Here is a 25,167-nt window from a genome sequence, read left to right on the forward strand (position 1 = left end):
TCGAGACAGAGGGGCCTGGCGCGCGGAGCGGGTGGTGTATGGGTAGGGGGTGACGAATGGGGGGTCACAGGCAACGTCGATGGGGGTGGAGGATGGGAGTGGGGAGCGGGATGGAGAGGTTTGTTCACAAAGGGTGACGAAGAAGAGAAGATGGCAAACGAGGGAATGGGGGGCAACGACCAGCCACCGCTAAGAACCGTCCAGTCATCCGCCCCTGACAGCTCTGACGAGGTGCATTAGACGCGGGAGTATAATTAATAATGGAGGTGCCTGGATAATTAGGTTAGTGTACTATTTGGGCGTAATGGCCAGGTCCAAAACAACAACAAGGTGGCGTGTCGCGTCGTTGTCGAGCCCTGTGGGCCTGTGACGCTCACACCACATGCAATGTTGCAACAGTACCTCTGCTCAATGGGTCTGTCGGTAGTCATGCCTGCTCTCTCGATGCTCACAAAAGACTTGAGCACATGCATGCTCTTGCTCCGCTCACGCGAAACGCCGCCGCACACAACTCGGCGCGGTCATACAATAACAATCCGCTTCGACGGAAGCAAAATGCTGCAGATCACATGTCATTGTGAATCCACGCCTCCACCTTCGAGCTCGCTCATCACATCCATCTTTCTTCATTCCTTCCCTCCCTCAACACACCGCAATGACAAACGAACCTGGGCCGTCTCGCCCATCAAAACCCGCCAGCGGTACCAGCGGAGTCGCCAATGGCAGCGGCAAGACTGAGAACGGTGCGGTCGCTAGCGGTACCGCAACGCCGGCAGCGCGTGCGCAACCCACGCCAGGCGCGTCGCCATTCCACGAGACCTCGCAGTTCAAGCACTGGCGATATTCGCGCGAGGCTATTACGAATCTCCGTGCCGAACTCAATGAGAAGAGTAAAGAGGTCACAGCACGCAACATGGCCGCTGAGAAGGTGCGTGTCCTGGGTCATGTGGTTGAAATGGCGGCGTTGGAGCTGTGGAGCGGTGTGGTGTGAACTTTGCCTAGTTGGCTAGCAAGGTGATGGAGCGTACCATACTGACACGTTGTAAAGGAAGCCCAGCAATCTTTAGGCCACACGTTCGCCGACCCACCCCCTCAAGCGGCGTACTTGAGCGTCGAGGACGAGCTCCTTCTCGTCCGCTTCTACTGCTCGCAGTGCAGCAACATTTGCCGGGCGGGCTTTGGTCTCCCGGAAGCTGTCGAAGCCACGGCTATTAGCTACATCAAGAGGTTCTACCTCAAGAACAGCGTCATGGAGTGGCACCCAAAGAACATCATGTAAGTGAGGCATCTGGACGGGTTAGCTTTCCAGAACACCCCAACCCTGTCGGAAGCTACCAAGCAGGAGCTCACCACATCCAGGCCTACAGCGCTCTTTCTCGCCGCCAAAACGACCAACCACCCCGTGCCCATTGAAGCCTTTGTCGCCAAGCTTAAGGGCTTTGAGCCGTCGGACGTCCTCGACCTCGAATTCCTTGTCGCCCAGTCCCTCGGCTTCGAGTTTTGGGTACGCGGCGCCGACAAGCCCCTGCGCGGGTGGTACCTCGAGTTCCAGGACCAGGCCATCCCACCCACAGACAACTTGCAGCGCGCGCTGCCTGCCGCACTCGAATACCTCAGTGCGAGCAGGTACAGTGACGCCGAGTTTCTATACTCGCCTGCGCAGATTGCGCTCGCGGCATGGCGGCTGGCAAACAAGGAGCTCGTGGACAATTTCCTCGAGTTCAAGTATCAGGCGGCGGAGGCCGAGGAGGGCGCGGCACTGCCGTTTGGCGCACCACTGGCTGAGCTGCGTATAGTCCTCGCCGAGGTGGAGGCGGTTGTGGCGGCCAGCACGGCCAAGTTCGACATCAAGAAGATCAAGGAGGTCGACAAGCGGTTGAAGGGATGTACCAACCCAGAAAAAGTGCCCGGCACTGCACTGTGAGTATAGCCGACTGTCGTGTTCTTGCACGACAGCATGACTGGCTGCGCGCATCTTTTGCAATGGCTAACCCGTCTTCCACAGTTACATCAAACGCAAGGCCGAGCAAGAAGCCAAGAACGCCGAAGCGAAAGCTGAAAAGGCCGCCAAGGCTGCCCATGCGCGCGTGGCAGACGACACAATCTTCGGCGCGCCCATTGCCAGCACGAAGGATGGCGAGTCAAACCCACCGCAGGCGGCGCTGGACGACCCGTTCGCATGAGACGAAAGAGTGAGATGAGTTTCGAGATCGAGATGAGAGTGTACGACTACGAGGACGAGACACGAGATACGGCCAGCGACAGCACATTACATTACATGCATGAGAGCCGCCGCGTCCAGATGCTTGGATGCGCTGCGGCTTTTGACTACAGGAACTACTATGACACAGGACCGTTGCGCTCGTCTGATCTCAGGCTCGTACGATACAGGAGTTTATGGTTCCGGCTCAACACGACAAGCGCAGTTTTAAGCCGTCGCGGCGATGCGGATGCCGATGGGACCACAGTGCTCGTCCTGCGACAGGCTCAGGATACGCTTCGTGGCAAGGTCTGCGTGGGTCAGAATTGCTTCAACAAAGGAGAGACCCACTGAGGCAGTTGTAAAACGCCGCCGCGGCGACGCGCTTGGTCGCGCCCGCAGGGAGGATGTGTGTGAGCTCAATCTCGTCGGTCTGGGCCTCGACCATGCGGGTCTCGAGGTAACTGAGATGTCAGAAATACAGCGCGACCCCACCTCACCTGAAGAAGTGGCGACATTGACTGTCGAGGGTGGCGAGCATGGCGGGGCTGAACGCGTCGGCGGGGTGCGGACGCTGTCCGTCGAGCTCCTCCAGGTCGAGTTCCTCGAGCGGCACTGGTGTCAACGCTGTGCTGTGGTCGGGTGGTACTCACGCTCATTATCGTCGCCCGTAAGCATCAAGTCCTCGTTCATGTGCATGTTGCTCGCGAGAGAGCCGGAGCGCGAACGGCGGTTGCCCCGCGCCTTGTCCTGCTTTGAGGCGCTCACGGAACGGAGTCTAATATCAGTTTCGCTGCCCGTACTGTCAAACTCACCGAGCTTCCAGAGGAGTCATGACGCTGAAGCGACGGCTACTGGGAGTGACGCTAGCGCCCATGTCGAGAGGGAGGTCAAGGCTGTGGTCGTCGAGGGCTGGGTCATCCCACTGTCTGTTCAGTGCAATTCTGGGTGGCAAGTACCCACAGGAAGTCCATTGTTGACGCGAGGAACCACCTGCTCGACCTGATATGTTAGCTCTCGCTGTCTCAGAATGGAATCCAATAGCTCACGTCAGCCTCGGTGTTGACATGGTCCTGAAGCTGGAAGTTGAGGTCCTGCTGGAGATTGAAGTCTTGATCTGGCATTTGGAAACCCTAGTTGTCAGTGGTGACACGTGCCTCTAACTAACCTCCGGGTTGCCAATGTCCATGTTCATGTCCGGCTCGAACTCCCTGATAGCAGCCGATGGGTCGTCCTCGATGATATCCTCGGGCTTGTCCGAGTCCTTCTTCTTGCCACTGCGGTGGTCACTGACGTCAAGCTCCCACTTGAACTTGTCGACCTTGCTGATGGTACTGAAGAAACCAGACATTCCCGGGTCGGTGACTGTTGGTCAGTTGCATCTGATCTCCGTAAACTCACACTCGAGCCAGAGACCGGCACCGTCCACCATGGCAGTAGCTTTGACCTGTGCGAGCTGCTCCTTCTTCTTGGAGGCCGCTTCGGCACGCTGCTCGGCCATGGCCTCTTCATAGTCTTGAGTGTCTGCAACGCCAACCTCAAGGCTCTGGTGGGTCAGCTCCGTTCATGCTTCAGATACCCGCCTCGTCAAACTCGACCGCCTTGATCTTCCTGACGCGTTTCTTCTTGACGTCGGGAGCAATCACCTCCTCCACGTCAGACTCAGAGTCGTTGTTGGCAGAGCGTTTCTTGCCATCCTTGTCAGCTTCAGGTTGAAGCTCTTTAGCGGCGGGCTGGGCCTCCTCGATGGGTTGAATCTCGCCGCCAAAATCCCTATTTGATCAATTGCGATTGAGACGAAGACTGCTTACATGTTGGGGTTGGCGTTAAAATCGTTGCCCATGAAAATGTCGCCCATGTCGTCCATGGGGCGGTTGGAAGGGTCGCTGGGACCGTCGCTGTTACCAAACCCGTCGAGGGTGTCGAGAATGCCCAGGTCGATGGGTTCGTAGTTCATGTTGTCCTGGCTGTCGATGACATCGTCCACCTGGAAACCGCCGTCGCCGAACCTGGGCTGGGGAGTGGCCGAGTAGCGGAACTGCGGGGTGTCTGGTGGGTAAGCCGAGTTCACAATACACTCTACCCACCCGTGCGCTTGCGCTTGCGCACGACGAGCTCGTCCTCGTCACTCTGGTCACTGCGCTCGGACTGCTCTTCGTCGCCATCAGCAAGGAGGGAAGACAGCTTGGAGCTCGCGCGGCGCTTGCGGGAGGAGACGAGTGGGTTGGCCCAGTTCTGGACAGTGAGTGAAGTTTCCCGAGCAAACCCCAACTCACAATGTGTCCAAACTCAAAGTCGAAGTTGACAAATTCAGTGTCATCGAGTGTGGGGAAGGTGATCTGATCAAGGCTACGGGCCGTGAGCTCCCTCGACCTCGGTGGTACCAGATTGCCGACTCACCGGCTTTTGCCTCCATTGGGAAGGTCGATGCCTCCCGAAGTCACTGCAATGGTGCGTCCATTGGCAGTGGTCTTGAGCTTAGTCTCGATGGAGCGACGAAGCGTAGCGTCGAAGTTCTGAACGTCCTGGTGGCCAAACACGTCAGTGGCCCGTGCGCCAGCCTCCGTCTGAGACTTACCGAGTAAAACGTCTCATAGCTCTGGTGATAGAGACTGCAACAGCTGTTAGACTGCAGTAACCCAGTAGCTGCTGAACTCACCGAGTGACACCGACAAGTAGGTGTCCACTGAGACGCAGGGCCATGGGCTCAGGAGGCTCGGCAATGATCTCGCACGAGCGGCTAATCTCAACGGCCGCGAGTGTCTTGCGGTTTATACGCTTGTTGCGCGGGCCGAGTGTGGCCATGAGCCTAAGGTATCAGCAATGTCCCTTGAAGCCGTGAACGCTCGGGCCATAAGGGGCCTCGTAGTAGTGCAAAGGGTGGAAAGAGTGAGAGCGAGGGCAAGAAGTGCACACGTACCAGATGACACCCAGACTGCGGCAAGGTCAGCGAGTAGCCCAAGAACAGGGTGTGGAGGATGGCGGCTGGGACTCACCTGCCCTTCTTGCCTGTCAGCAGGTCGTCTGAGAAGAACATGGTTTGATTGAGAAGGAGGAGATAGTTGTAGAGTCGGGGATGGGGATGGAGTCGGAGTTGAGAAAAGGTGACTGTGTTGTTGTGTGCGAGGAAGGAAACACACAGGGGTTGACTGGACCCGTTGGCCCGTGTGTGTGGGGTGGACAGATCGCCGCGTCACAGCAGTCTTGTCTGCGCACAAGAAATGAACTCCCTTTGAGACACAAATGGTATACATGCCATGATATCCCCAATGCTCCACGCTGCGGAATAGATAGAAGAGACACTTGGTTAAGCTATGCAATCCTAGTCAAACCACTTCCGGGTTCTTGGTCCAGAAGGAGGAAACATATGCGTGAATAAAAATGAACGACCAACAATACACTCGGCATTGGAGGAGAGGAGAAACCGGGCGCAACGAGATCTGTCTTTGCATTATCAATCAGCACGTCTCCATTCGTGAACGTCCTGTCATGTGTGTACCAACTTGGGAAACTGCGTTAGATGCCGCCTTTGCACACAGTGCCGTGTCGCACACATGCAGGTGAAGAAATGAGGGGGCAACGGCTGATCACTGCCGACTCACGACTGACACCTTGAGTAGGAGGCGTGGTAACTCGCTACAGGGTCAGTAGATCAGTAAAGGTCGCACATGAACAGGTCATAGACGCACCGGCGACCGAAAACACAAGCTCGCGCCACAAAAGACACAGAGAGCCGGAGATTTGTGGCGGCCATGTCACAACTTGTCCCCTCGACTTCTGGCAACGTCCCCAGCCCGAGAGACACCATTCGGTACACCTCCAACAACCCTCATGCATGTCTGAAGCTCCAAAAAGGTCACGACGGGGATCGAACCCGCGATCTCTTGATAAACGAAGATGATGTTGCATCGTAGTCAAACGCCGTACCATTTGGCCACGCGACCGATGGTGTTGAGATGGTGGTTTGTGTTGTTGTGATTGATCCTGCTCTCCTTCTTTCCGAAAGAAGGCGAAGGCAGACAGCAGAGTGTCTGCAAGGATACTGGACAAGTAGAGTTACTTGTTGTACAAGTGAAGGCGGCTTGGAAGCGCTCTGAATGTCTGAATGGCGAAACCAAGACGGGAGTTCGATATTTTATTGTAGAAAATTGGTCCTTAAATCCGGAAATAATTGACGACACGGCGGTATTGGAGTCTGCGGCACCTTGTGATCCGCCTGGGCACACTATCCCTCAACCATGTTGTTAGGTAGGCATGTAGGCACAAATAATACATTACATTCATCACCATTCATGTATTCTTACGCTGTTATCTGCGCCGCCGCTATTTACGTTATTTCACAAATGACGGCTGCAGAGTGACCCACTGAGCACAATCAGAGAAATCCCGGGACCTTCTCCACGGTCTCCATCTTCCATTCTCCTTTCTTGAGCGTGGAGCAGTACTTGTCCTTGGTCAAGAACATAATTTTGGCCAGCCCTTCGGAAGGGGAAGGGGGTTTGCGGTGAATGAGCCGTTCGCGTTCGTCCAAGTCTTGGTATGTGTTTACCGAGTTGGTAAGCATCGTTTCGATATTCTTCCGGAGGAGGGTCTCAAAGAGGGTGACTCCCTTTTGTATTTTGGCAATGTTGGTCGAGGACTTGGAAGGTAGGCCCCAGTGCACTACCCCCGCAAGGTTGACGATCTTGATCCATTTGACACCCCAAAGGAGGCCCCACATTGTGTTCTGACAAATGAGGGTGTGTATGCTCATCACGAGATCTTGAACGTTGTCCTTTCGTGTCTTGTCATTGTGTGTCTTGACGTCCGGGCAGATGATGACGAGCTCCCGCTGGTCACTTGGATCGGGGACATCAAGTATGAGTTTGGCAGCGAGGGGGAGATTAAGTTGTTGGGCGGTGCGGAGCAAGGACATCATGTCGATTTCAGGATTGGGCTTGAAAGGCATGTGAAAGGTGACCAAGCCACCATCATCATTGAGGCGGACGATGAGAGGAACCACCAAGCGAGTGACAGTGTCGGGCAGTAAAAGAGACCAAAACGGCAAGTCCGGGTTCACAGTGAACACTCGATTGGTCGGAAACAGCACCACTTTCCGGATCGCGCAGTGACGGAGGTCGAGATCTTCTTGAAAATAACGGCCGTCCTTTTTGGGTCGAATGCGGAGAACGTCGGACTCGAGGACCAATAGCGAAAGGATTTCTGGGTCGAGTGGACCTCGAAGATCCAGACTGTGACCTGAATTAAGAGTCATCAAAAACGCAACCACCTCGCGCCGAGCCGTAGTCGTTTTGCGAGGGACAGCGAAATCCTTGTAAATACGATCGACACGACCATATGGTAGAGGCTGAGTGATATTGGCGTACGGTCCGCGCTCATCAGCGCCACCGGTGATCTCATGATGGGAAGCGAGCCTGTTGAGGCGATCACGAATTGCGCGGCAGGTGTGGCTAAGCACCAGGCGGACCTCTGGGTCACTGTAGAGAATAATGAGACCAATGATGTGGGGGTACGCTGTGTGATCGATGGTGACCGAGACGGTGAAGGGAGGACTAGGCACAGGGGCTGGTCGTTGAGCAATGGTGACCTCGAGCTTGATGATCCTGCGGGAGATACTGCGATCGTTTGGGGCGTGAGAGAGGGCCGCTTTGAAGTCTCTCATAGCTGCATCGAGCTTTCCAAGATGCTGACGAGCGAGTCCACGACGAGAGTACGCCTGAGGTAACCACTCGCCTTCCTCGGCAATGAGAGCGTTGGTCGCATCCACCTCTGCATCGGCCCACCTGAATCGTCAGTCCCTGTGTCCTTACGCTGTTGAGCACTCACCTCTCAAGCTTCAGCTGTGCCAGAGCGCGGCCGCACCAAGCCTTGAAGTCAAACGTATGGGCTTCGATGGCCTGAGTGAAAGCGGCCAGAGCTTGGTGGTAGTCTTGGCTGGCAAGAGCTTTGTCGCCCTGGTTCGTTAGTGACAAGGAAGAGTGCTGGACCTCTGTGTAGCACTTACCTGGGCACGAGCCCTGTCACTTGCCGCCTCGTCGATTGCTATACGTGCCGGAACCTCCATGATAAGAGTGAAGGATAAGGGCAGAAGTGAGAGAAAAGGATGCTTTGAGGATGTTGCAGTGTACACTTTGTTACGAGGGGTGACTGGACCGTCCAGATCACCTGGGGGAGGGACCGTGTGGCACTGCGGGAGCAAATTGGGGGAATCGCGTTTCACAACTACACTCAACCACTCAATGGTGTTTGCTCCCTTCACTTGCGTGCGCAAAACATTCTCTGTATCTCCTGCTGTCGCAATGCATGCAGAGAAGAGCCAAAAAGGTCACGACGGGGATCGAACCCGCGATCTCCTGATAACAGATGCTGAATCGTAGTCAGACGCCGTACCATTTGGCCACGCGACCGAGATGTTAACAGGCGCGGAGTTAGAAGGGCTTTCCGAAAGAATCCCCGCTGTCTCCGACTTTTCCAGCTGTGCATGAGCATTGGCAGTAAATGATGGACGAGTTGGGCTTTGTGCGATTGGTTTAGTGCTCATGGGCTTTCAGTGTGTGTTGACTCACTGAAAGACTTTGAGACTGGAGGCTCAGCGGATATTCAACGAAATTGGGGCTAAACGACCTGCCCTGCACTCAGCGCTTGGAATCAGTGGCCCCGTGGCCAGTGGCTTGGTCCTTGGGGTTATAAGAAGTCATTTGCCAGTGGGAAGAATTCCATTTCAGAACTATTGACTTGATAAAGCACCAGGTGCTTCTTACTGCTCGCTTGCGAAACCCCCCAATTCCTCCCGCCTCCACACTTGAACATATCATTGAGGTTCTTAGACGACGACCTCCTTGTGCACGGTCTCGTGCTTGTTGTCAATAGCGATGTTGCCAGCGGCAAGAGTCTTGTCGTTGCGCTCAAAGATGTCCATGTCGACAGTCTGGAACTGGCGAGCAGGCACTCCGGCGTCGAAGCGAGCGTTGATCTCCTGGTAGGTGAGACCGCGAGGCTCGGGGAGGCGGAAGTAGATCCAGATGGTGCAGAGGAAGGCCATGCCAGCCCAGTAGAAGGCAGTCTTGCCGCCCCAGTTCCAAGCGGTCGGGTTGAGCATGTAGGCCATGTACGAGCCGTTGATAATGCCAATAACACTGTAGAAGGCGCGGCCGAGGTTGATGGACTTGATGGCGAGGCGACGCGACGGGATCTCAGCCACGAGCGAGTAGCAGACGGTGCCAACAGTGAACTGGTAGGCAACACTCCACATGAGAAGCATGACGCCGGCAGCCCAAGACGCGGCGGTAGTGTGAATGGTGGAAACGCCACCGATAATGAGCAGAACGGAGCCCATCCACAGGCAGCCATAGAGGTAGAGTGTACGGCGACCGACACCAGCGCCCATGAACGCCCAGGCGATGAAGGTTCCACCGGTGTTGATGGCGTGCTGGCCCATGGTCATCGAGAAGGCGTTCTCAGTGGAGAGACCGGCTTGCTCCTGAAGATAGTGTTAGCGGTGGGTATGGATTAGCTTTTGTGTGGCTCACAAGGAAATAAGTGCAGTATCCCATAAACGCCGATCCACAAAGCTGCTGAACAGCCCAGGCACCAAAGACAACCTCGGTACGCCTGATGTTCTTGCGGCGGAACAGGTCGACGTAGCTGGCAGTAGAGCTAGTGGCGCGCTCCATGGCGATCGTGTGCTCAATCATGGCGACAGTGTTGTCAATCTCCTCGCCGCTGTCACCAGAGTAGAGGCGACCAAGCGAGTGGCGTGCGTCCTCGACACGGCCCTTGCGAACGAGCCACCAGGGGGACTCGGGACAGGTGACAGCGATGATGATGAGGGGAACCGGCCAGAACCACTGGAGACCGTAGGGAATCTAGGCAGGTCAGTGCTACATTCATTGTGAAGTCTGACGCTTCAACTCACGCGCCATCCCCACTCGTCTGTACGGTGCAGGAGACCGCGGAGGAGACCAACACCAATGAGCTGGCCAATACCCCAGCATGCGTTAACCCAGGTGGTGAGGATACCGCGAAGAGGCAGAGGGGCCACCTCCGCAGCATAAGTCGTAGTGAGCGTCTGGAAGATACCCCACGCGAATCCGGCAATGACCTGGCCACCCATGATCATCTCGAGGCTGTTGGCAAAGAAGAAGAGGAAGACGGCGCCGCTGAACCAGATGAGAGTCCAGAACAAGGTGCGTTTGTAACCGTAGCGCTCGGCAAGGATACCGTTGGCCTGAGGTTAGCTCATATTGTGTGCACTAGTACTCACGACTGCGCCCATGATGCTGGTAACAGCTCCGGCGTTGCCGATACCCGCCATCCAGCGGGCAGGGACTTGCCAGTCATCCTCGCCCTTGTCGTTGATGTAGTGGGTGCCGAAGCGCTTGCGGAAGCTTGGGTAGGCGTCTGGGAGTCATGTCAACCCTTGGTCACCGAGTGGCAACCGTTCCGTCACTTACAGAAGTTACCAAGCAAGGTCAAGTCGTAGCCCTCCATGATGACGGCGATCGAGAGGGCCATTGACCAAGCAGCGGCCTTGGGGTACTTGCGGAGAGCGGCCATGAGAGTCATGTTGTGCTCGGCCTCAGTGCCCTTCTCGGCTTGAGCGAGGAGCTCCTCGATGCGGAGCTCCTCGACGGTCTTCTCATCCGTGTGTGGGTCGAGTGTAGTAGAAGCTGGAGACATGTCGAGAGACAGTTGAGTAGTTGGTTGGGCCCCCACAGCTCACCATCGGTTGCCCTTATATGTATGTTCTAGCTGTTCTAGCTTACAACGCAAGGTACGCGCCCTACCACTATCAGCACGGCGGTCCGTCCAGCTCCCCCGCATAACTTGGCGTTGGTAGCGGGGCAATGTGGGGCTCAAATGGACACCGATGTTGCGAACGGGAATTTTGAACAGCATCGCCAATTGCTCGTTCATGATCACAGCTCGATACGTCGGGTATCGCCTATCGACCTGGATCTTGGCCGGGAGTGACCCGACTCGGACTGCGGCCGGACTTGGCGGTACCCAGTAAGATGCCAGCAACGACACGGACTGGAAGTGGAATGACGAAAGTGTAAACGCCGGCCCTGATATCTCCCCCACTTTCACCTCCGATCTTCCCCCACCCGCGCTTTATCAAGAGGCACTTTGCAACCACCAAGACCAAGCCATTTTTCGAAACGGGAAGAGACTCTTGGATGGGAAAGATGTATGAGCACGAACGGGAATTTTGAGCCTTAGCCATGACCGTCAGGTGACTTTGTTGAGTGTCTATTTGTACAGACCGGTCCGGCGAACCGGTTTGCAGAGTGGGGGACAAGGCGGAACATTGTCAGTTGCTCTTCTTGCTTTGGAAGTAGCGGCCGCGGGCACTTTTCAGATCTGGTGCCTGTTAGGCGCTTAAGGATGCCGGCGGAGACGTCGAGGCTTTCCACACCTCCGCCAACATGTCCACAACGTCAGCATGCAATGCTTGCGACTCAAACGGCGGCCGCGACAAGGCCCCACCAAATGAACATGCTGAGCGGCACACTACGGTTTGTGTTGGAGACACAACTGGATTCCCGTTCGCCAAGACGGCCAAGTCCGGACGCTTGTCCGCTCCCTGCCGCCATTTGGCGATCAACCTGAAGTATGTCCTGCACTCCCGTCCCATGTGAACCCACGTGATCGTCAAGTCCGGACGGCCAGGGACGCCGCAGCAGGGACAGAAGAATGGCGCAATCCACCACCTCTACACAATGTACAGTAGAGGACGTGCCCACTTTCCGATTTGTGGCGGACGGAAATTGACGGAAATTAGGCAGAATTGTGGCCTTGACGACACCCACCCCGGCTTGCTGTCGGCGGGCCTTTCCGTTATTGGTGGAAGTGAGGAGCACGTTGCAGTCCTTTTCTGATGACTGACCGCCGGCCGAGTAAACGGAAGACTGGACAGGATAATAGGCATCCCTTTGTCAACGTTGTTAAACAATCTCCAAAATATATAGGTATTTTAAGAATTTTAATATATTCGCGTAAGTTATGATTTATATGTACCCATTTAATACCGTGTGGGAGCACAAAATAAAGACAGCGATCTCTTCAACTTTGCATAATCATTCTAAACTTTGGCAATGAACAGTACACGGCTCTGATAGTCTGCTCCCGGAAGATGCTCGGGCTCCCATCTGAGCTTGAGTCCAATGTGGGTGAGAACAGACCCAGTGTACTGCACGCCATCCACGTCATACGTGGCGTCCTGGTCCAGTCCTTCAAGGCGAAGCTTTGGAGTGTCGACGCGAATCCGAGCATAAATTTGGTATGCAAGGAGCACTGCACTGGACTTGTCCTCGGAGACGTAAAGCGCCGCGGGCCAGTTGGACTTGCCCGGCACAGCCAATCGGTACATGTTGCCGTGGATCACGTACGGTTGGACTCGCTCCGCAAGCGACACCAATCCAGTGATCTGTGCTTGATCCTCGGCGCTGAGCTTCTCTGTCTGGAGCTCGAAGCCAAAACTGCCACCCATAAGAGCGACGTGTGCTCTGAAGTCGAGACTCGTCGTCCGACCCACTTGCTCATTCGGAACGGCCGATACGTGGCACCCCATCGCACTCGGCGGGTATGCAAGGGACGTGCCGAACTGGATGTGGAGACGCTCAACGGCGTCGGTGTCATCCGATGTCCAGCTTTGAGGCCAGTAGTGGAGGATACCGGGGTCAAAGCGACCGCCACCAGACGCGCAGCCTTCGAAGAGAATGTCGGGGAACTCGGTCGTAAGGGTGTCCAGAATGCGGTATAGACCCAGCATGTAGGCATGCGACGTGTACGGGAATGGGGTTTCGTGCATACCACGGTTGTTGTCCCACTTCACATAGGTGATGTTGGTCGAGCGGAGGATGGCGCCGACGGCTTTGATGATGTAGTCCTGCACCTCACGCTTGCTGACGTTGAGCACCAGTTGCTGGCGGACTTCGGTCCGGGCGTGGTTGCCCGAGTGCAGAGCCCAGTCTGGGTGGTTCTCGTACAGTTCCGAGTCTGGGTTGACCATTTCCGGCTCGAACCAAAGTCCAAATTGGAGGCCATCGGTGGTGCCGCTCTCTGTTGCCTTGACAGGCAACTGGTTGATACGCTTGACAAGGTGGTCAAGCCCCTGGGGGAAACGACGTGGGTTAACGACCCAATCGCCCAATCCCGCATTGTCGTGGACGCGGGGATGCTTGTCCCCAAACCAGCCGTCGTCTAGGACAAACAGCTTGATGCCTAGGTCGGCACAGTCCTGAGCACGCTTGTAAAGCATGTCCTCTGTGAACTTGTAGTACATACCTTCCCAAGAGTTGAGAAGCACAGGTCGCTCGAGAAAAGTGAAATTGGACCGCGAGAGATTGTGTCGATACAAGTTGTGGAGCGAGCGGCTCATGCCACCAAGACCCTCGCCATAGACAGCGACCGCCTCGGGAGTGGTGAACGACTCGCCTGGCGCAATCGGCCACGAGAGCTGAAGAGGGTTGAGGCCGATAGCTACGCGGACGAGATCAAAGGCGTGACGCTCCACGTCCACAGCGAATGAGCCGCTGTAGATGAGGCTGAATCCGTACGCAGGGCCGCGGGTCTCAGTAGTGTCGGAGTGTACCATGGAGACAAAGGGGTTGAAGTAATGCGAGGAGTAGCCAGTAGCACTCTGGAATCTGCACCAACGTCAGCCATGAACGGCTATTGCAACTGCTTACCCTTGGGTACCAATGTTGATGGGACGGCGGATTTCCCGGGCCTCACGACACCATTCGCCAGACAGCTGGATCATCTCCCACTCCCCAGACGGAAGATCCGCAGAAAAGCTAGCGGCGCGCTGCACCTCAATGGTTCCGGAGCCGTTGTTGGTGAGGGTAAAGCTGCGAGCGATGGCATTGTGGGCCGGGAAGATGGAGTATCGAAGGTCGGCCACAACGGATGAATGCTTGTCCTCGAGGTGAATGACGAGGGTGGCCACCTCAGAGGCGTCACCAAATGTTGCTGGAAGCCCAGGAAGGGGCGGTTTGCCGGCGACCACATCGTACCCCACAAACTTGAATGCACTCACAGTGCTTCCTGTGGAGTGGCGGATGTGGACGGCGGGGACTCGAAAGTCACCGCGGCCCAGGTCAGGAAACTCACGCCGCTCGTCGAGCAGCTTGCGTCCCCAACCATTGCCGCCGGACGACTCCCAGGTTGCGAGACCCGATGCGGCAGGACCAAAGTGATCGTGGACGAGCTCGTCATCGTCGTCGACGTGAAAGCGGTAATCCGCGCCTACGCCGGACAAGATGAACTCCCGACCGCCACCAAGGACCTGGATGGGCGAGGCCGTCTTGGTGGGTGTATTGTTGGCAAGCTGAGTGACCATGATGATTGCAGTTTGCGGGGCAGTGGAGCTCCGAGTTTGTGATAGTGGATGTGGGGGTCGAGCAAGGTTTGGATATCCGATCCGGAGCGTTCCTGTGATCCTGTGACGTTTGTTGCTGAAGTTGCTAGGCAGAATTCCAGCGAGAGGGCAAGTGGGGATCTCCACGGGAGCGTTATGTCAATGTCAGCGAATAGGTTGCTGGGGCCTGCAAAGGGGAGGTCCTATAAGTGACATGTCTCTGGACCATGTCATGACTGCAGACACGTTCGTCCAGGAGAAAGGCCTGTTTCCCCCACCCTTACCCCACGAGTGGCCCCGCCGGTCACGAGGAACCGATTCATTCGCAATCGTCGACTTTGTGATAGCAACGATAGCAACGAACGGGAATCTGGTCATTTTAATGCAAATCGCCGGTCCGTTGTGCATAATGGCCGGCTCCGATCTCTGTCCGGTGCGGAGCTCTCATTCCATCACATGTAATGTGCGCAACTCAATCACAGCACGGCTCCACACACCCACATCCCCCACGACACACGATGGACACTACCTGTGGGGATCACCTGACGTTCTCGACTCCGGCCAAGCGATGGGTCGAGGCGCTTCCCTTGGGCAACGGCTCGATTGGTGCCATGGTGTTTGGGGATCCGTGGGACGAACGCATCGCACTCAACGAGGCATCTCTTTGGTCTGGTAGCCCGCGAAACGAGCAAGAAGGTGCGGTACCATCCTATATCGCCCGTCCCGCTATTGCAGAGGCGAGGAAGGCCGTTCTGGAGCGCCGGTTCGACGACGCAACAGCTGCAGTACAGCAAGTCCAGTCCCGGTATTCGCAGACCTATGCACCCCTTGGCGATTTGCGACTCTGCATTCGTCCTGCTGGTGAAGTCAGTCATGGGGAGGTATCCGGTTACTCGCGGTCCCTCGACATCGAGCGAGGTATTCACACTATCAATTACACCATCGAAGGCGAGCAGGTCAAGTGGGCTACATGCGCGTCGTACCCAGACGGTGTTCTCCAGCTGCGTATCGACTCGACTACTCCTCTCGATATTCGGGCGGAAATGGCCAGCCAGCTGGTAGCAGAACCTTGCGACATCAATGCACACACGTCTCAACTGGTCGCGACGTTTCGCGCACCGAGCGACCTCCCTCCGCCGCATGAACCGCATGTTCCCATCACATGGTCGGATATGCCTGGCGATGCGATGAGGGTAGCCGTCGTTGTAGGCATCACCCATGATGGCGTTGAGGAAACACCAGCCGACTCCGGCAAATCGAATCTTGTCGTCAGGGGCGTCCACCACCTCACTCTGGTACTGGCCACCACCACCACCTTTGTGGACCCGAAGACCCTTCCTGGGGCAGATGTAATGCCTGCAGTTAATGCTGCCCAAGCTCTCGTTGACTCTGCTCTTGCGCGCGGAGCTCAATCTGTGCTTACTCGTCATGTCGAGGACCATACCCGGCTGTACAATCGTGTGCGCCTCCAGCTCCCCGACACCCCACTTCACGCAACCTTGTTCGACTACGGCCGCTACCTCCTCATCGCCGGATCGCGGGGCGGGTTTGCCCCCATGAACCTCCAAGGGATCTGGAACGAGGACCTTCGTCCCCCGTGGTCGTCCAACTACACGGTTAATATTAACCTCCAAATGAACTATTTCGGAGTTTACACGGCGGGGCTGGCGGAAATGGCCGCACCATTGCACAACCTGGTCAGCGCAATCGCTTCGGCTGGACAAGACACCGCACAGCGTCTGTACGGTGCCAGCGGCTGGGTCGCCCATCACAACTCGGACATTTGGGCATACAGCTCGCCCGTCGGCATGGGGTCGGCATCACCCCAGTGGGCATTCTGGCCCATGGGCGGCGTCTGGCTCGCACTCTCGTTTGCAGAGCATGTCCGACACGGATGTGACGACGTACAGCAATTTGCCCGTGAACAAGCTTTTCCGGTGCTGAGGGGTGCGATGGCCTTCGCCCTCGACTGGGTGTTTTACGTGGACGGCGTAGCGACCACTGCTCCCTCGACGTCTCCCGAGAATACCTTCCAGGCCAATGACGGTACCTACGCAGTTGGGCGTTCCTCTACCATGGACCTGGCCCTCATCTCTGAGCTCGGACATGCCCTCCTCGAGATTGCCACGGTGGCCGGTACAGAAGAGGACGAGATTGTCATTGCAACCAGGGACAAGCTTCTCCCCTCAATTCCGCGCATCGTGCCAGGTCGCGATGGGCTTATTCCAGAGTGGGCGGACGACGACCCACAGGCCGAGCCACAACACCGCCACATCTCGCACCTCTTCGGCCTCTACCCAGGCACGACGCTCTGCGAACCTGACCAGCGCGAGGCCGCCAGTGCAAGCTTGGACGACCGGGGTGATGACTCGACAGGGTGGTCCATCATCTGGAAGCTCGCTGCCCGCGCCCGTCTGCGTGACACTGCTGCTGTGGACCGTCTCCTGAAGCTTGTTTTCCGGCCTGCCGACTGTCCGGACGACGGTGGGCAGAGGTGCGACCAACGTGGCGGCCTGTACCCCAACCTCTTTTCAGCCCATCCGCCATTCCAGATAGATGGGAACCTTGGCTATGTGGCTGCCGTTGCCGAATGCTTGGTTCAAAGCCACGATGGTGTCATAACCCTGCTCCCCGCTCTACCCACTTCGTGGCCAGCCGGATCTGTCACAGGTCTTGTAGCCAGGCCGGGTGTGCGGGTCGACATATCGTGGTCTTGTGGTACCCTCGACTACGCCACTCTTGCCCCACTCGCCAACTGCGAGAGGGGTGAGCTAGTCGTTCAGCTGGGTTCGGTCAAGTTGACTGTGGCGCTGAACCGGGGTGCCAAGGTCCGCCTAAGTCACATAGACTTTGAATAGTTCTAGGAGGAATGCATCGTATGACCTTGGAACAGCCGGGTGCAAATGGTCTTCCGCACCATCTCGATTTGACCGATCTGCCGTCACTCGGCCTCGACCCACCGTCGTCCTCTTCTCCAAACTCCAAAAAGCTTTGGGAGGAACTGAATCCTCTTCTGACAAGAGTGGGGTTCGAACCCACGCCCGAAGACTGCGAGGAATATCCTAAAGAAGGAGAAACCTGAACACAGCGCCTTAGACCACTCGGCCATCTTGCCTTGACAAATGTTAAATTGTTAGAAACACGTGACCAGATTGCTTCCACCGTATGATGTCAGCAGTCCCCCAAGCGCTACCTATATAAGATGATCTACCGCTAGTATGCCATGCATCTCCGTTTCTCTTTCACTCTATACCTCATACCCTCGTTACCTCGCTGGTACTGTCTGCAGCAGTGCTAGCATCGACATCCGAGGCTCTCTTTTCTTACATAAATTGCCGACATGTTCATCAGCGACTCCTCTCATCCCTTCAGATTCTGTGAACTGACGCTGTGGTCGTCTTGAAGGACACAGCAGTACTGATAATTGCCTGCCACCCACTCATACTGGTTAGTGGGGAGCCCAACGGGCACGGCAGTTGTGATGTTGGCCGAAATCGATTTCATTTCGCCAATGCTACAGATCGAGCAGCGATACAACATGTTTCTGCAGTCAATGGCCACCCACGACCAGCCCCAACGAGCCTACACGCCAAGGCCAAGGCCAAGAGCACTGACAAGAACCAGTAGCACGGCCAACAGCGACACAAGTGGTGCGACGGCGTCGGACGATGCGGCGGCCTGGGCGGCCTGGGCCGCTGTGGCAGCCTGGGTGCCTGTGGATGCTGCTGCCTCGCAGGTTGCGTTTGGGACGAACGATCCGGGGGGCAGACACTTCATGATCTCGTCGGGCATGCAGGCTGTAAAATTGTACTGGCCGTTGTAGATCGCAAACGCAGTGTCGTAGTCGGCGGTACAGTGATACAAGGAGTACGGGTTGGTTATTTCGCTGGCAGCCCCGAGCTTTTCGAAGATGCCCATGTCTCCCTGGATGGGGTGCGACAGCTGCATGTTGCACACGTTTTTGGCACACGGCACCGAGGAGAAGGCACAAGTGGTGAGGTTGGTCGTTGCGATGCGCCACTGGGCAATGTCGGGAATGTCCGGGTAGAGACTCACGGGCGGGCCATGAGGTGTTTGGCACTCCGTTCTGGTTGCCAGCGCATTGAGGCTGCGGTTCGGGTTGCACAAGCACGAGACCACAATCTCGTCCACCACCATGGGATCGTTGCCATCTTTGGCGCACTGCTGTGTGCCACACTGTGGCGGCATTGCGCTGTTATACATGCAGCTGAAGAAGGGGATGGCAACCGCAACAGCCTCGCTCGGTGGCGGTACTGTATAGGGGGCGACAATGATACCGGTGCGGACTGCCTTAGGGGGTCGGTTGACTACAGTGGACATGTTTGTGGAGAGCATAGTGAGTCAGGTGGGCAACCGCATGTCATCGTATCGCCGTCTTGAACTATATATGACTCTGCTTGCTTGGCTAGAGCGTGACCTGTTGCCGCCAAGCATTTGTGGTGGCCATTTGCTGTGCTGGCCCGAGTTAGGAACCGGGCTACCAAACATTCTTGTCTCGTGACATCAGCCGCCGGAACTGCGCACACTGTGGCTGTGGCTCTTTTGCACTAGGTGTACCGTACATAACTCAAGTTGTGTAGCTGGAGGAGTGTGGCCCCCCTGCCTAATAGGCGCCCCTCGATCCCCTCTTGTCCAGTCGTGAATGAAACAAGGAACATGCATGCGATACAACCAGACCCACTGCCCACCGAAGTCACCGACGCGCGCCAGGCCCCCTCCCATTTACAGCTGGAACCGGAACCCGGCCTCGACCTGATTCCTCGTGGGCCCATTGGGGCCCAAGTCCTCGCCCTTGTCCAGCCGCCTGTTAAGGTTGGCGAGGTACGTCCGCTTGCCCAGCACCACCACAATGAGCATCACGCTTGCGGCGAGGTTTACTGCAAACGCGACGGGATACCGCGGGGGCTGGTAGTAGAGGTATGCGGTCCAGATATTGGGCGAGTTGGACACGGCGTTGATGATGGCAATGGCGATGGCGCGCTTGACGTGCGGACCGACAATGGTCGAGCTCATCCACGACAGGATGGTGATGGACGACGAGTAGAACGACGCCGGCATGAGCATCATGGCCACGTACCGCGGTGCGATCTTGGTCGTTGACAGGGCGATGACGTTGGCCACAATGGTGACGGTGAACGCGCAGCATATATGGATTGTGCGTTCCTGCGTCTTGTCCGAGTGCCACCCCATCCAGGTAATGACGAAGACACAGAGGATATACGGTGGCGCGGTGAGGGCGAGCGAGATGGCGCGGTTAAACCCCAGGTCCGCAACGACAATAGGGAAGAAGGATGTGACGCCCGCGGGGATGAAGTTGACCGTCAAGGCGATGGCGACAAGCCACACTTTGACATCGGTGATGGCCAGCCTAAATGCCTGGGAGGTGGGCATCTCGTCCGAGTAGTCCTTCGTCGCGCGGTCAGCCTCGAGGCGGTACAAGAGGCGGTCGCGCTCCAGGGGTGTGAGCCAGCGCATGGTTGCAGGTTTGTTCGGGATGTAGAGCGCGAAGATGGCCGCAAGGCCGACAGTCATGACGCCTGTATGTCAGCTGCGCCTCTTACACAAGGGTTATAAGCTACACGCACCTTCGACGATGAACAGCCACCGCCAACCTTCCAAGCCGTGTTTGCCGTCCAGCTCGAGGATCGCCAAGGCGAACAAGCCCCCAAAGGCATTGCCCAGCTGGCTACCACAGTAAAGCACGCCAGTCCGGAGTGCAATCTGGCGGCTGGTGTAGAACGTGGACAGCACCCACATGGCGCCAGGGAAGAAGGCAGCCTCGGTGAAGCCGAGGATCAGGCGGCACACAAGCAAGCCGGCAAACGACCTTGTCGCGCCCGTACATGCCGAGACGCAGCCCCAGAGCATGCACATGAGGCAGATGTACACGCTTGGCCGCGCGACACGGGACGCGATCATGTTGGACGGGATCTGCATCGAGACTGGGACCGGCGTCAGTAAAGGTCTCGTTTCGTCTGGCATGGAGTGCTGGCGGCATCCGAGACGCGACGGTGCCGAGGTCCAAGCCAGAAGCACCCACTGTATCCGACAAAAAGGATGGCAACAACGGTCGAGAACTGCTGTGCGGTCATGCCCAGATCGTCTGTCATGCCGCCAATCTTGGCAATGGCGACATTGTTGCCTGTACATCAGCACCCAGGTCCAGCAGGCCCAACCCATAGCTCCACCGCAAGCGTCCACACCTTTGGACCCTCCCTTCCCCTCCTCGCTGCGTCACTCACGGTCAAGAAAGTTGAGAATGTACAAGCAGATAAGCGTCGGCATGAGCAGGATATCAACCTTGCGTGTAGCCGCTTTATCCAGCTGGGCAACCTCGCCGTCGCTCAGCCCCGCCAGACTCGGCGGGGCGTGGACTTTGAGCCGATCGTCGTTGGCAGCGGTCCGGCCGTCTGCGCTTGACGAGTCGTACTCGGCTAGGGGGGCGAGGCTGCCGCCTGCACTGTAGCTGTATCCCTGTACGAAGCTGTCGCTGTCGCCGTCCTCGTCGCCGTCGCGGCCTCGGTCCGCGGACGCAGCGGACTGCTCCACATCGTGTGTGGTGAGTTGAGATTTGTCGTCACGATCCGGCTGGCGTGCCGGAGGAGGAGGAGCGTGTAGGGGTGTGGAAGGGGTCACCGTCATCGTCCAGCGTCCGGGCCGCGTCTGTGCAGCCGTTTAGCGGGACCGATGAGGAGATTGGGAAGGGGAGGGGAGGGGAATGGAACAGAGTCATATCGTGTTGTCTGTCGCCGGTCCTGTCGTGTTTTCGATCGCGCACCTCGATCCCTTTGGATGCTTCTTTCATGTGAGGACCTGGGACACCGCCGGTAACCGTGCCTTGCCGTGCCTTGCCGCGCCAGGAGAGCAACGTGGGGGCCCCCGCGTGTCATTGGAAGACCCCGCATTCGCGAGGGTTGTAGTCCACCGACTCCCTCGGCGATGCATGTTGCAAGTACGGCGTGTATGGGGTGCGGGCCGCGTGTCGGGCCGGACTGCGTATCAGCCGGAGCAGCAAAGGACGGGCTAGTAACAAAAGGGACAACAGCTAACAATGTACAAAAGGCCGAGCTTGGCGATGGTGCCTGGGTCGTGGATGCGTCGTCCCAGCCTGCGCGTGCGAGGTGGTGGTGGTGGTGGTGGTGATGATGGTGAGAGCCTCTGGGCCGTCTGTCGTCTTCGCACGTCTCTCTCGTGTGCGTCAACTTTCCCTCCTCGCTGCTCCCTGTGTGTGTGTGTCTCTCTCTATCTGCCCACGAGGTTACACGAACCCTTCAAGACCAACGAGATGTGCAGTCCCAGCAATCGGGTTTGTGTTCTGGGACAACAAGCTTGCGATGAACTGGTCGAAGCCGGCGTCTTCGGACCATGCCGCCGGCTGATACGCAGATGGGCTCGGATCCAGGGATCCGGTCGCGCTCTCCTGTGACTGGAGCGGGAGGGTTCAGCACATTGCTAGTGATAATGTGTCAAACCTACAGTACGCTCGCCCGTGGAGACTCCTCCGCGGCCGTCGGTGTGGCGCCACCCGCGCTGCATGTCGCCCATGAACGTCGGCACCTCGAGAGACGCATGCGCCACGTCCGTGACGAGGTCTTGCAGGATGACGGCCAGCTGGCGCCCCGCTTCCCAGGTCTTGCCAATCTCTTGCAGGTACTCGAGGCACGTGTGGACCTTGCGCAAGGACGCTGTGGCGTGGACCTCGTTGGACGCCTGCGCAGCAGCCAGGAGGAAAGTCGTTCCGGCGCTGTAGATGATGGTGGTGAGGGTGGGAGGGGTGAACCGTAGCGAGTGCTGGTCATTCCACATGGCTGCCAACTGCACAATCATGATCGCAGCTTGATGGCCGCGCTAGAGTCGTCAGCTGGACCCACATCTTGGTTAGCTCACAGTCATGGCCAGGGTGCCAATATTCTGATATTGGGTGGCAATATCACGCTCGCGTGAGACAATCTGGCTGAACGGCTGATACAGCACAATTACGGTCCAAGCCCAGGCCATGTTGATCATGAGGACGTGCGGGAGAGTCGGTTCGTTGGACATTGGGCTGACCTGGAGGGGGCCCGGTAGACTTGACAGGTAGTTGTCAAGACGGTCCGAGAAGCGCTGTATTGCGCCGGAATCGACGAGAGCAAACTTGTCTGCGCGTCCGGAGTGGCTGGAAGTGGGTCAGCACAAGAGAGGCAGCATTCACCCACATGGTACGCTGCACCTCTAGTGCAATCTGGCACAGCGGGATAGTATACACCAGCCCAAGGCTGAGGTATGACTTTTGCGGTGGTAATGTCTCTCGTGGGCCTGGCGGCCACGTCCACAGCGTCTCGTCGGTCACTGGATCAGCGGTCATGGGGGGCAGGCTAACTGTCAGCTGTGTGTAACTCCATGCAGCTCACGTGTACTCTTGCAACATTGGGTTACGGCCGATGTAGATGGCCCAAAGGACTTCCTGGCAGTACCAGCTCCAGAATGTGACGTTGCGCTGAACGTTGGCCTCGCGGCTGAGCTTGCCGCGCGAGACAAGAGGAGCTGTGTTGAGGTGCAAGCCGACTGAGACGTCAGCAACGGGTCCGCTGCAGAAGCGACATTGTCACTCACGAGCATAGCACAGCCTGCCTGAGATTCCTTGGTTGACCCATCCGACCGAGTAGTTGCCCATGGTGCTGTAGAAGCTTCCCTTGATGGCCAGGCCCTGCGCCGTCGCCACGCTGGGGTTGGCACATTCCTGGTCGAGGAACTTGTCTGCCTCGGCGACGAACACCCGTCGGGTGGCGATGTCGCGCAGGTGCTCCTCGTCCATGAACGCAAGGCCAATGGAGAGAATGACATTGTGTAGGAACGGCGAGTAGTTGGGCGCCACGACTGCCAGGTCGGCGCCTTGCTCTGTCCACAGGGCAATGTCCATGTCGCGGTAGAAGAGGTGCGGGGTGCACCTCTGCGCCCATGCAGCGAAGTAACGGAAGAAGCGGTCAATGGCCACGTCGTGCTGTGCGCGCGTGAGGAAGAAGTCGGGCAGGTAGCGCTTCCAAGCGTCTGTATCGCTGCCCGCAAAGGGCGGGCGTTGGGTGGTTGCTAATCGCTGACCGGGCGATGACGAGGAGGTAGTGGTGTGGTCTTCTGCGTTCTCGTGTCTGAACGCAGACGAGGGGCCATGGACACGGATACGGCCGCGGTTATCTTGTACCTGTCTGTGTCAGCTCGAGTGCGTGGTAGGTGACTCACCATCAGGACCTCTACATCGTCTTCGTCGTCCCGCTCCGGGGTAACGAGGGAGTTGTACTGGTGGTCAAACCCGGAATCTCGCGGTGTGTATCGCGACCGGCTCGACTTTGGACGGGAGCTGTCACCAGCGGACGTGGGCATCGAGCCACTGGCTGTCGGAGGTTTGGGCAGCGGTTCCCAAAGGCCCGACGGCGCTGGCAAGGGTGGGCGGCTGGGCGGCGCGACCGACGTGCCGCTGTATGGTCGTGTCACGTCCGAGTGGGATGCAGACGAGCTGGCCGTGTACCCCTTGGGCACGTCGGTGAAGCTGTTGTCTGGCGGACGGGGTGCGGACTGCGCCTGGAGCATGGCTTCAAGCTCGGCAATGCGCGCGCGCAGACCGTTGGCCTCGGCGCGCGAGACGTTCTTGCGCCAGTCGGTCTTGTTTGTCCACACGCAGTCATCCTGGGATATGGTCAGCGCGCCACATGCAGTGTGGTCACTGCACCCACCTTGTATGACTCGCAGGTGCTGCAGATGGGTGTACGACCGTCACACTTCTTCTTCCTGTCGCAAAAAGTCAGTGCTGCTGAGGAGTATAGTAAAAGCCCGCGATCCAGCACGTACCTCTGCCTGCAGTTGATGCATGCCTGGGAGACGTTTGAACGCCGCCCACGCTGCGACGACGTCGGCGAGGCTGGGGGCATGGGGGTGAGGCCCAGAGTGTGGTTCAAGAGGGAATGGATGGACGGGAAAGGGCAGTGCCAATGGTAAGGGAAGATGAGCGGCGGGGGATGCAGTGTGTGTGTGTGTGCTGTCTCGATCGCTCTATCTGATCTCTCCGGGGCCTCTTTGGGTGTGTGCGGGCGTGCGCAATGGGCAAATCGTCCGGGGGTGCAACGGCTGCGCACAGTCGCAGTCATCCTTTTCCCGCCGTCGACTCTCGCCCCCTCCCCCCCCCCACAAGCGAGCCAGCGGCAAAATGCATATGGCACGAACACGCATTCCCTCGCACTGTCATGTGGACTGTGCTGGACACTTGAGTTGTGACTATTATGAGCATAATCTGTTTTGGGCGGCGGGGTCATGTGGATGAGATTGATCCACCAAACTCTTTTCCTTTCTTCCTCTCTGCGTCAGCCTGTGTGGTTCCAGTGGACCCACTCGTCTGTCGATCGACGCCGAGAAGACTCTGGCCTCTTGGCTTCGGCACAGGAACAACTACAGTTTGGGAATGCACCCGACCCGACGGGCTCGTACTCCCCCGTAACTCTCTCTCTCCCTCTTTGTCTGTCTGTCACTCACAAACCCCGACGACGACGACAGAAGCGCACGACACAGGGTGTGGAGATTGTTCCAAACCTGGAGCTCCCAGCTGCGGCCTGCG

The 25,167-nt window shown here is 57.4% G+C and overlaps 8 protein-coding genes and 3 non-coding genes across 11 annotated transcripts; 2 read left to right on the top strand and 9 right to left on the bottom strand.

The window, feature by feature from the left end:
• Positions 1-655: 655 nt before the first annotated feature.
• Positions 656-2,183, top strand: EHS24_004525 (uncharacterized protein; the record flags this gene model as incomplete). The annotated part of the gene is made up of 4 exons (XM_028620100.1): positions 656-928; positions 1,049-1,275; positions 1,360-1,920; positions 2,006-2,183. The coding sequence occupies 4 exons, from the start codon at positions 656-658 to the stop codon at positions 2,181-2,183; spliced, it is 1,239 nt and encodes a 412-aa protein (XP_028479072.1).
• A 245-nt stretch (positions 2,184-2,428) lies between these two features.
• Positions 2,429-5,237, bottom strand: EHS24_004526 (uncharacterized protein; the record flags this gene model as incomplete). The annotated part of the gene is made up of 18 exons (XM_028620101.1): positions 2,429-2,511; positions 2,552-2,664; positions 2,701-2,815; positions 2,854-2,978; positions 3,016-3,125; positions 3,164-3,202; positions 3,250-3,333; positions 3,369-3,565; positions 3,602-3,746; positions 3,799-3,973; positions 4,012-4,249; positions 4,288-4,435; positions 4,477-4,549; positions 4,601-4,725; positions 4,779-4,812; positions 4,860-5,009; positions 5,121-5,135; positions 5,197-5,237. The coding sequence occupies 18 exons, from the start codon at positions 5,235-5,237 to the stop codon at positions 2,429-2,431; spliced, it is 2,010 nt and encodes a 669-aa protein (XP_028479073.1).
• An 816-nt stretch (positions 5,238-6,053) lies between these two features.
• On the bottom strand, positions 6,054-6,144 carry EHS24_004527. Its single transcript has one exon. It is a non-coding gene; the product is annotated as a tRNA-Arg (tRNA).
• Positions 6,145-6,575: 431 nt separating this feature from the next.
• Positions 6,576-8,264, bottom strand: EHS24_004528 (uncharacterized protein; the record flags this gene model as incomplete). Its single annotated transcript, XM_028620102.1, has 3 exons — positions 6,576-7,983; positions 8,027-8,154; positions 8,205-8,264. 3 exons carry the CDS (start codon positions 8,262-8,264, stop codon positions 6,576-6,578), a joined length of 1,596 nt encoding a protein of 531 aa, XP_028479074.1.
• Positions 8,265-8,522: 258 nt separating this feature from the next.
• EHS24_004529 lies at positions 8,523-8,607 on the bottom strand. The gene has a single exon. It is a non-coding gene; the product is annotated as a tRNA-Arg (tRNA).
• Positions 8,608-9,023: 416 nt separating this feature from the next.
• EHS24_004530 (uncharacterized protein) lies at positions 9,024-10,879 on the bottom strand (the record flags this gene model as incomplete). Its single annotated transcript, XM_028620103.1, has 5 exons — positions 9,024-9,680; positions 9,730-10,065; positions 10,116-10,427; positions 10,488-10,600; positions 10,654-10,879. The coding sequence occupies 5 exons, from the start codon at positions 10,877-10,879 to the stop codon at positions 9,024-9,026; spliced, it is 1,644 nt and encodes a 547-aa protein (XP_028479075.1).
• A 1,405-nt stretch (positions 10,880-12,284) lies between these two features.
• Positions 12,285-14,546, bottom strand: EHS24_004531 (uncharacterized protein; the record flags this gene model as incomplete). The annotated part of the gene is made up of 2 exons (XM_028620104.1): positions 12,285-13,851; positions 13,894-14,546. 2 exons carry the CDS (start codon positions 14,544-14,546, stop codon positions 12,285-12,287), a joined length of 2,220 nt encoding a protein of 739 aa, XP_028479076.1.
• A 536-nt stretch (positions 14,547-15,082) lies between these two features.
• Positions 15,083-17,422, top strand: EHS24_004532 (uncharacterized protein; the record flags this gene model as incomplete). The annotated part of the gene is made up of 1 exon (XM_028620105.1): positions 15,083-17,422. One exon carries the CDS (start codon positions 15,083-15,085, stop codon positions 17,420-17,422), a length of 2,340 nt encoding a protein of 779 aa, XP_028479077.1.
• A 156-nt stretch (positions 17,423-17,578) lies between these two features.
• EHS24_004533 lies at positions 17,579-17,679 on the bottom strand. The gene has a single exon. It is a non-coding gene; the product is annotated as a tRNA-Leu (tRNA).
• Positions 17,680-18,146: 467 nt separating this feature from the next.
• EHS24_004534 (uncharacterized protein) lies at positions 18,147-18,920 on the bottom strand (the record flags this gene model as incomplete). The annotated part of the gene is made up of 1 exon (XM_028620106.1): positions 18,147-18,920. The coding sequence occupies one exon, from the start codon at positions 18,918-18,920 to the stop codon at positions 18,147-18,149; it is 774 nt and encodes a 257-aa protein (XP_028479078.1).
• Positions 18,921-19,307: 387 nt separating this feature from the next.
• On the bottom strand, positions 19,308-24,487 carry EHS24_004535 (uncharacterized protein; the record flags this gene model as incomplete). The annotated part of the gene is made up of 13 exons (XM_028620107.1): positions 19,308-20,122; positions 20,171-20,527; positions 20,626-20,727; positions 20,828-21,033; positions 21,854-22,011; positions 22,062-22,433; positions 22,473-22,740; positions 22,781-22,939; positions 22,976-23,129; positions 23,178-23,763; positions 23,802-24,245; positions 24,293-24,347; positions 24,408-24,487. 13 exons carry the CDS (start codon positions 24,485-24,487, stop codon positions 19,308-19,310), a joined length of 3,756 nt encoding a protein of 1,251 aa, XP_028479079.1.
• Between the last annotated feature and the right edge of the window lie 680 nt (positions 24,488-25,167).

The sequence above is a fragment of the Apiotrichum porosum genome (genome assembly GCF_003942205.1).
Source record: "Apiotrichum porosum strain DSM 27194 chromosome Unknown scaffold_2, whole genome shotgun sequence".
Classification (NCBI taxonomy): domain Eukaryota; kingdom Fungi; phylum Basidiomycota; class Tremellomycetes; order Trichosporonales; family Trichosporonaceae; genus Apiotrichum; species Apiotrichum porosum.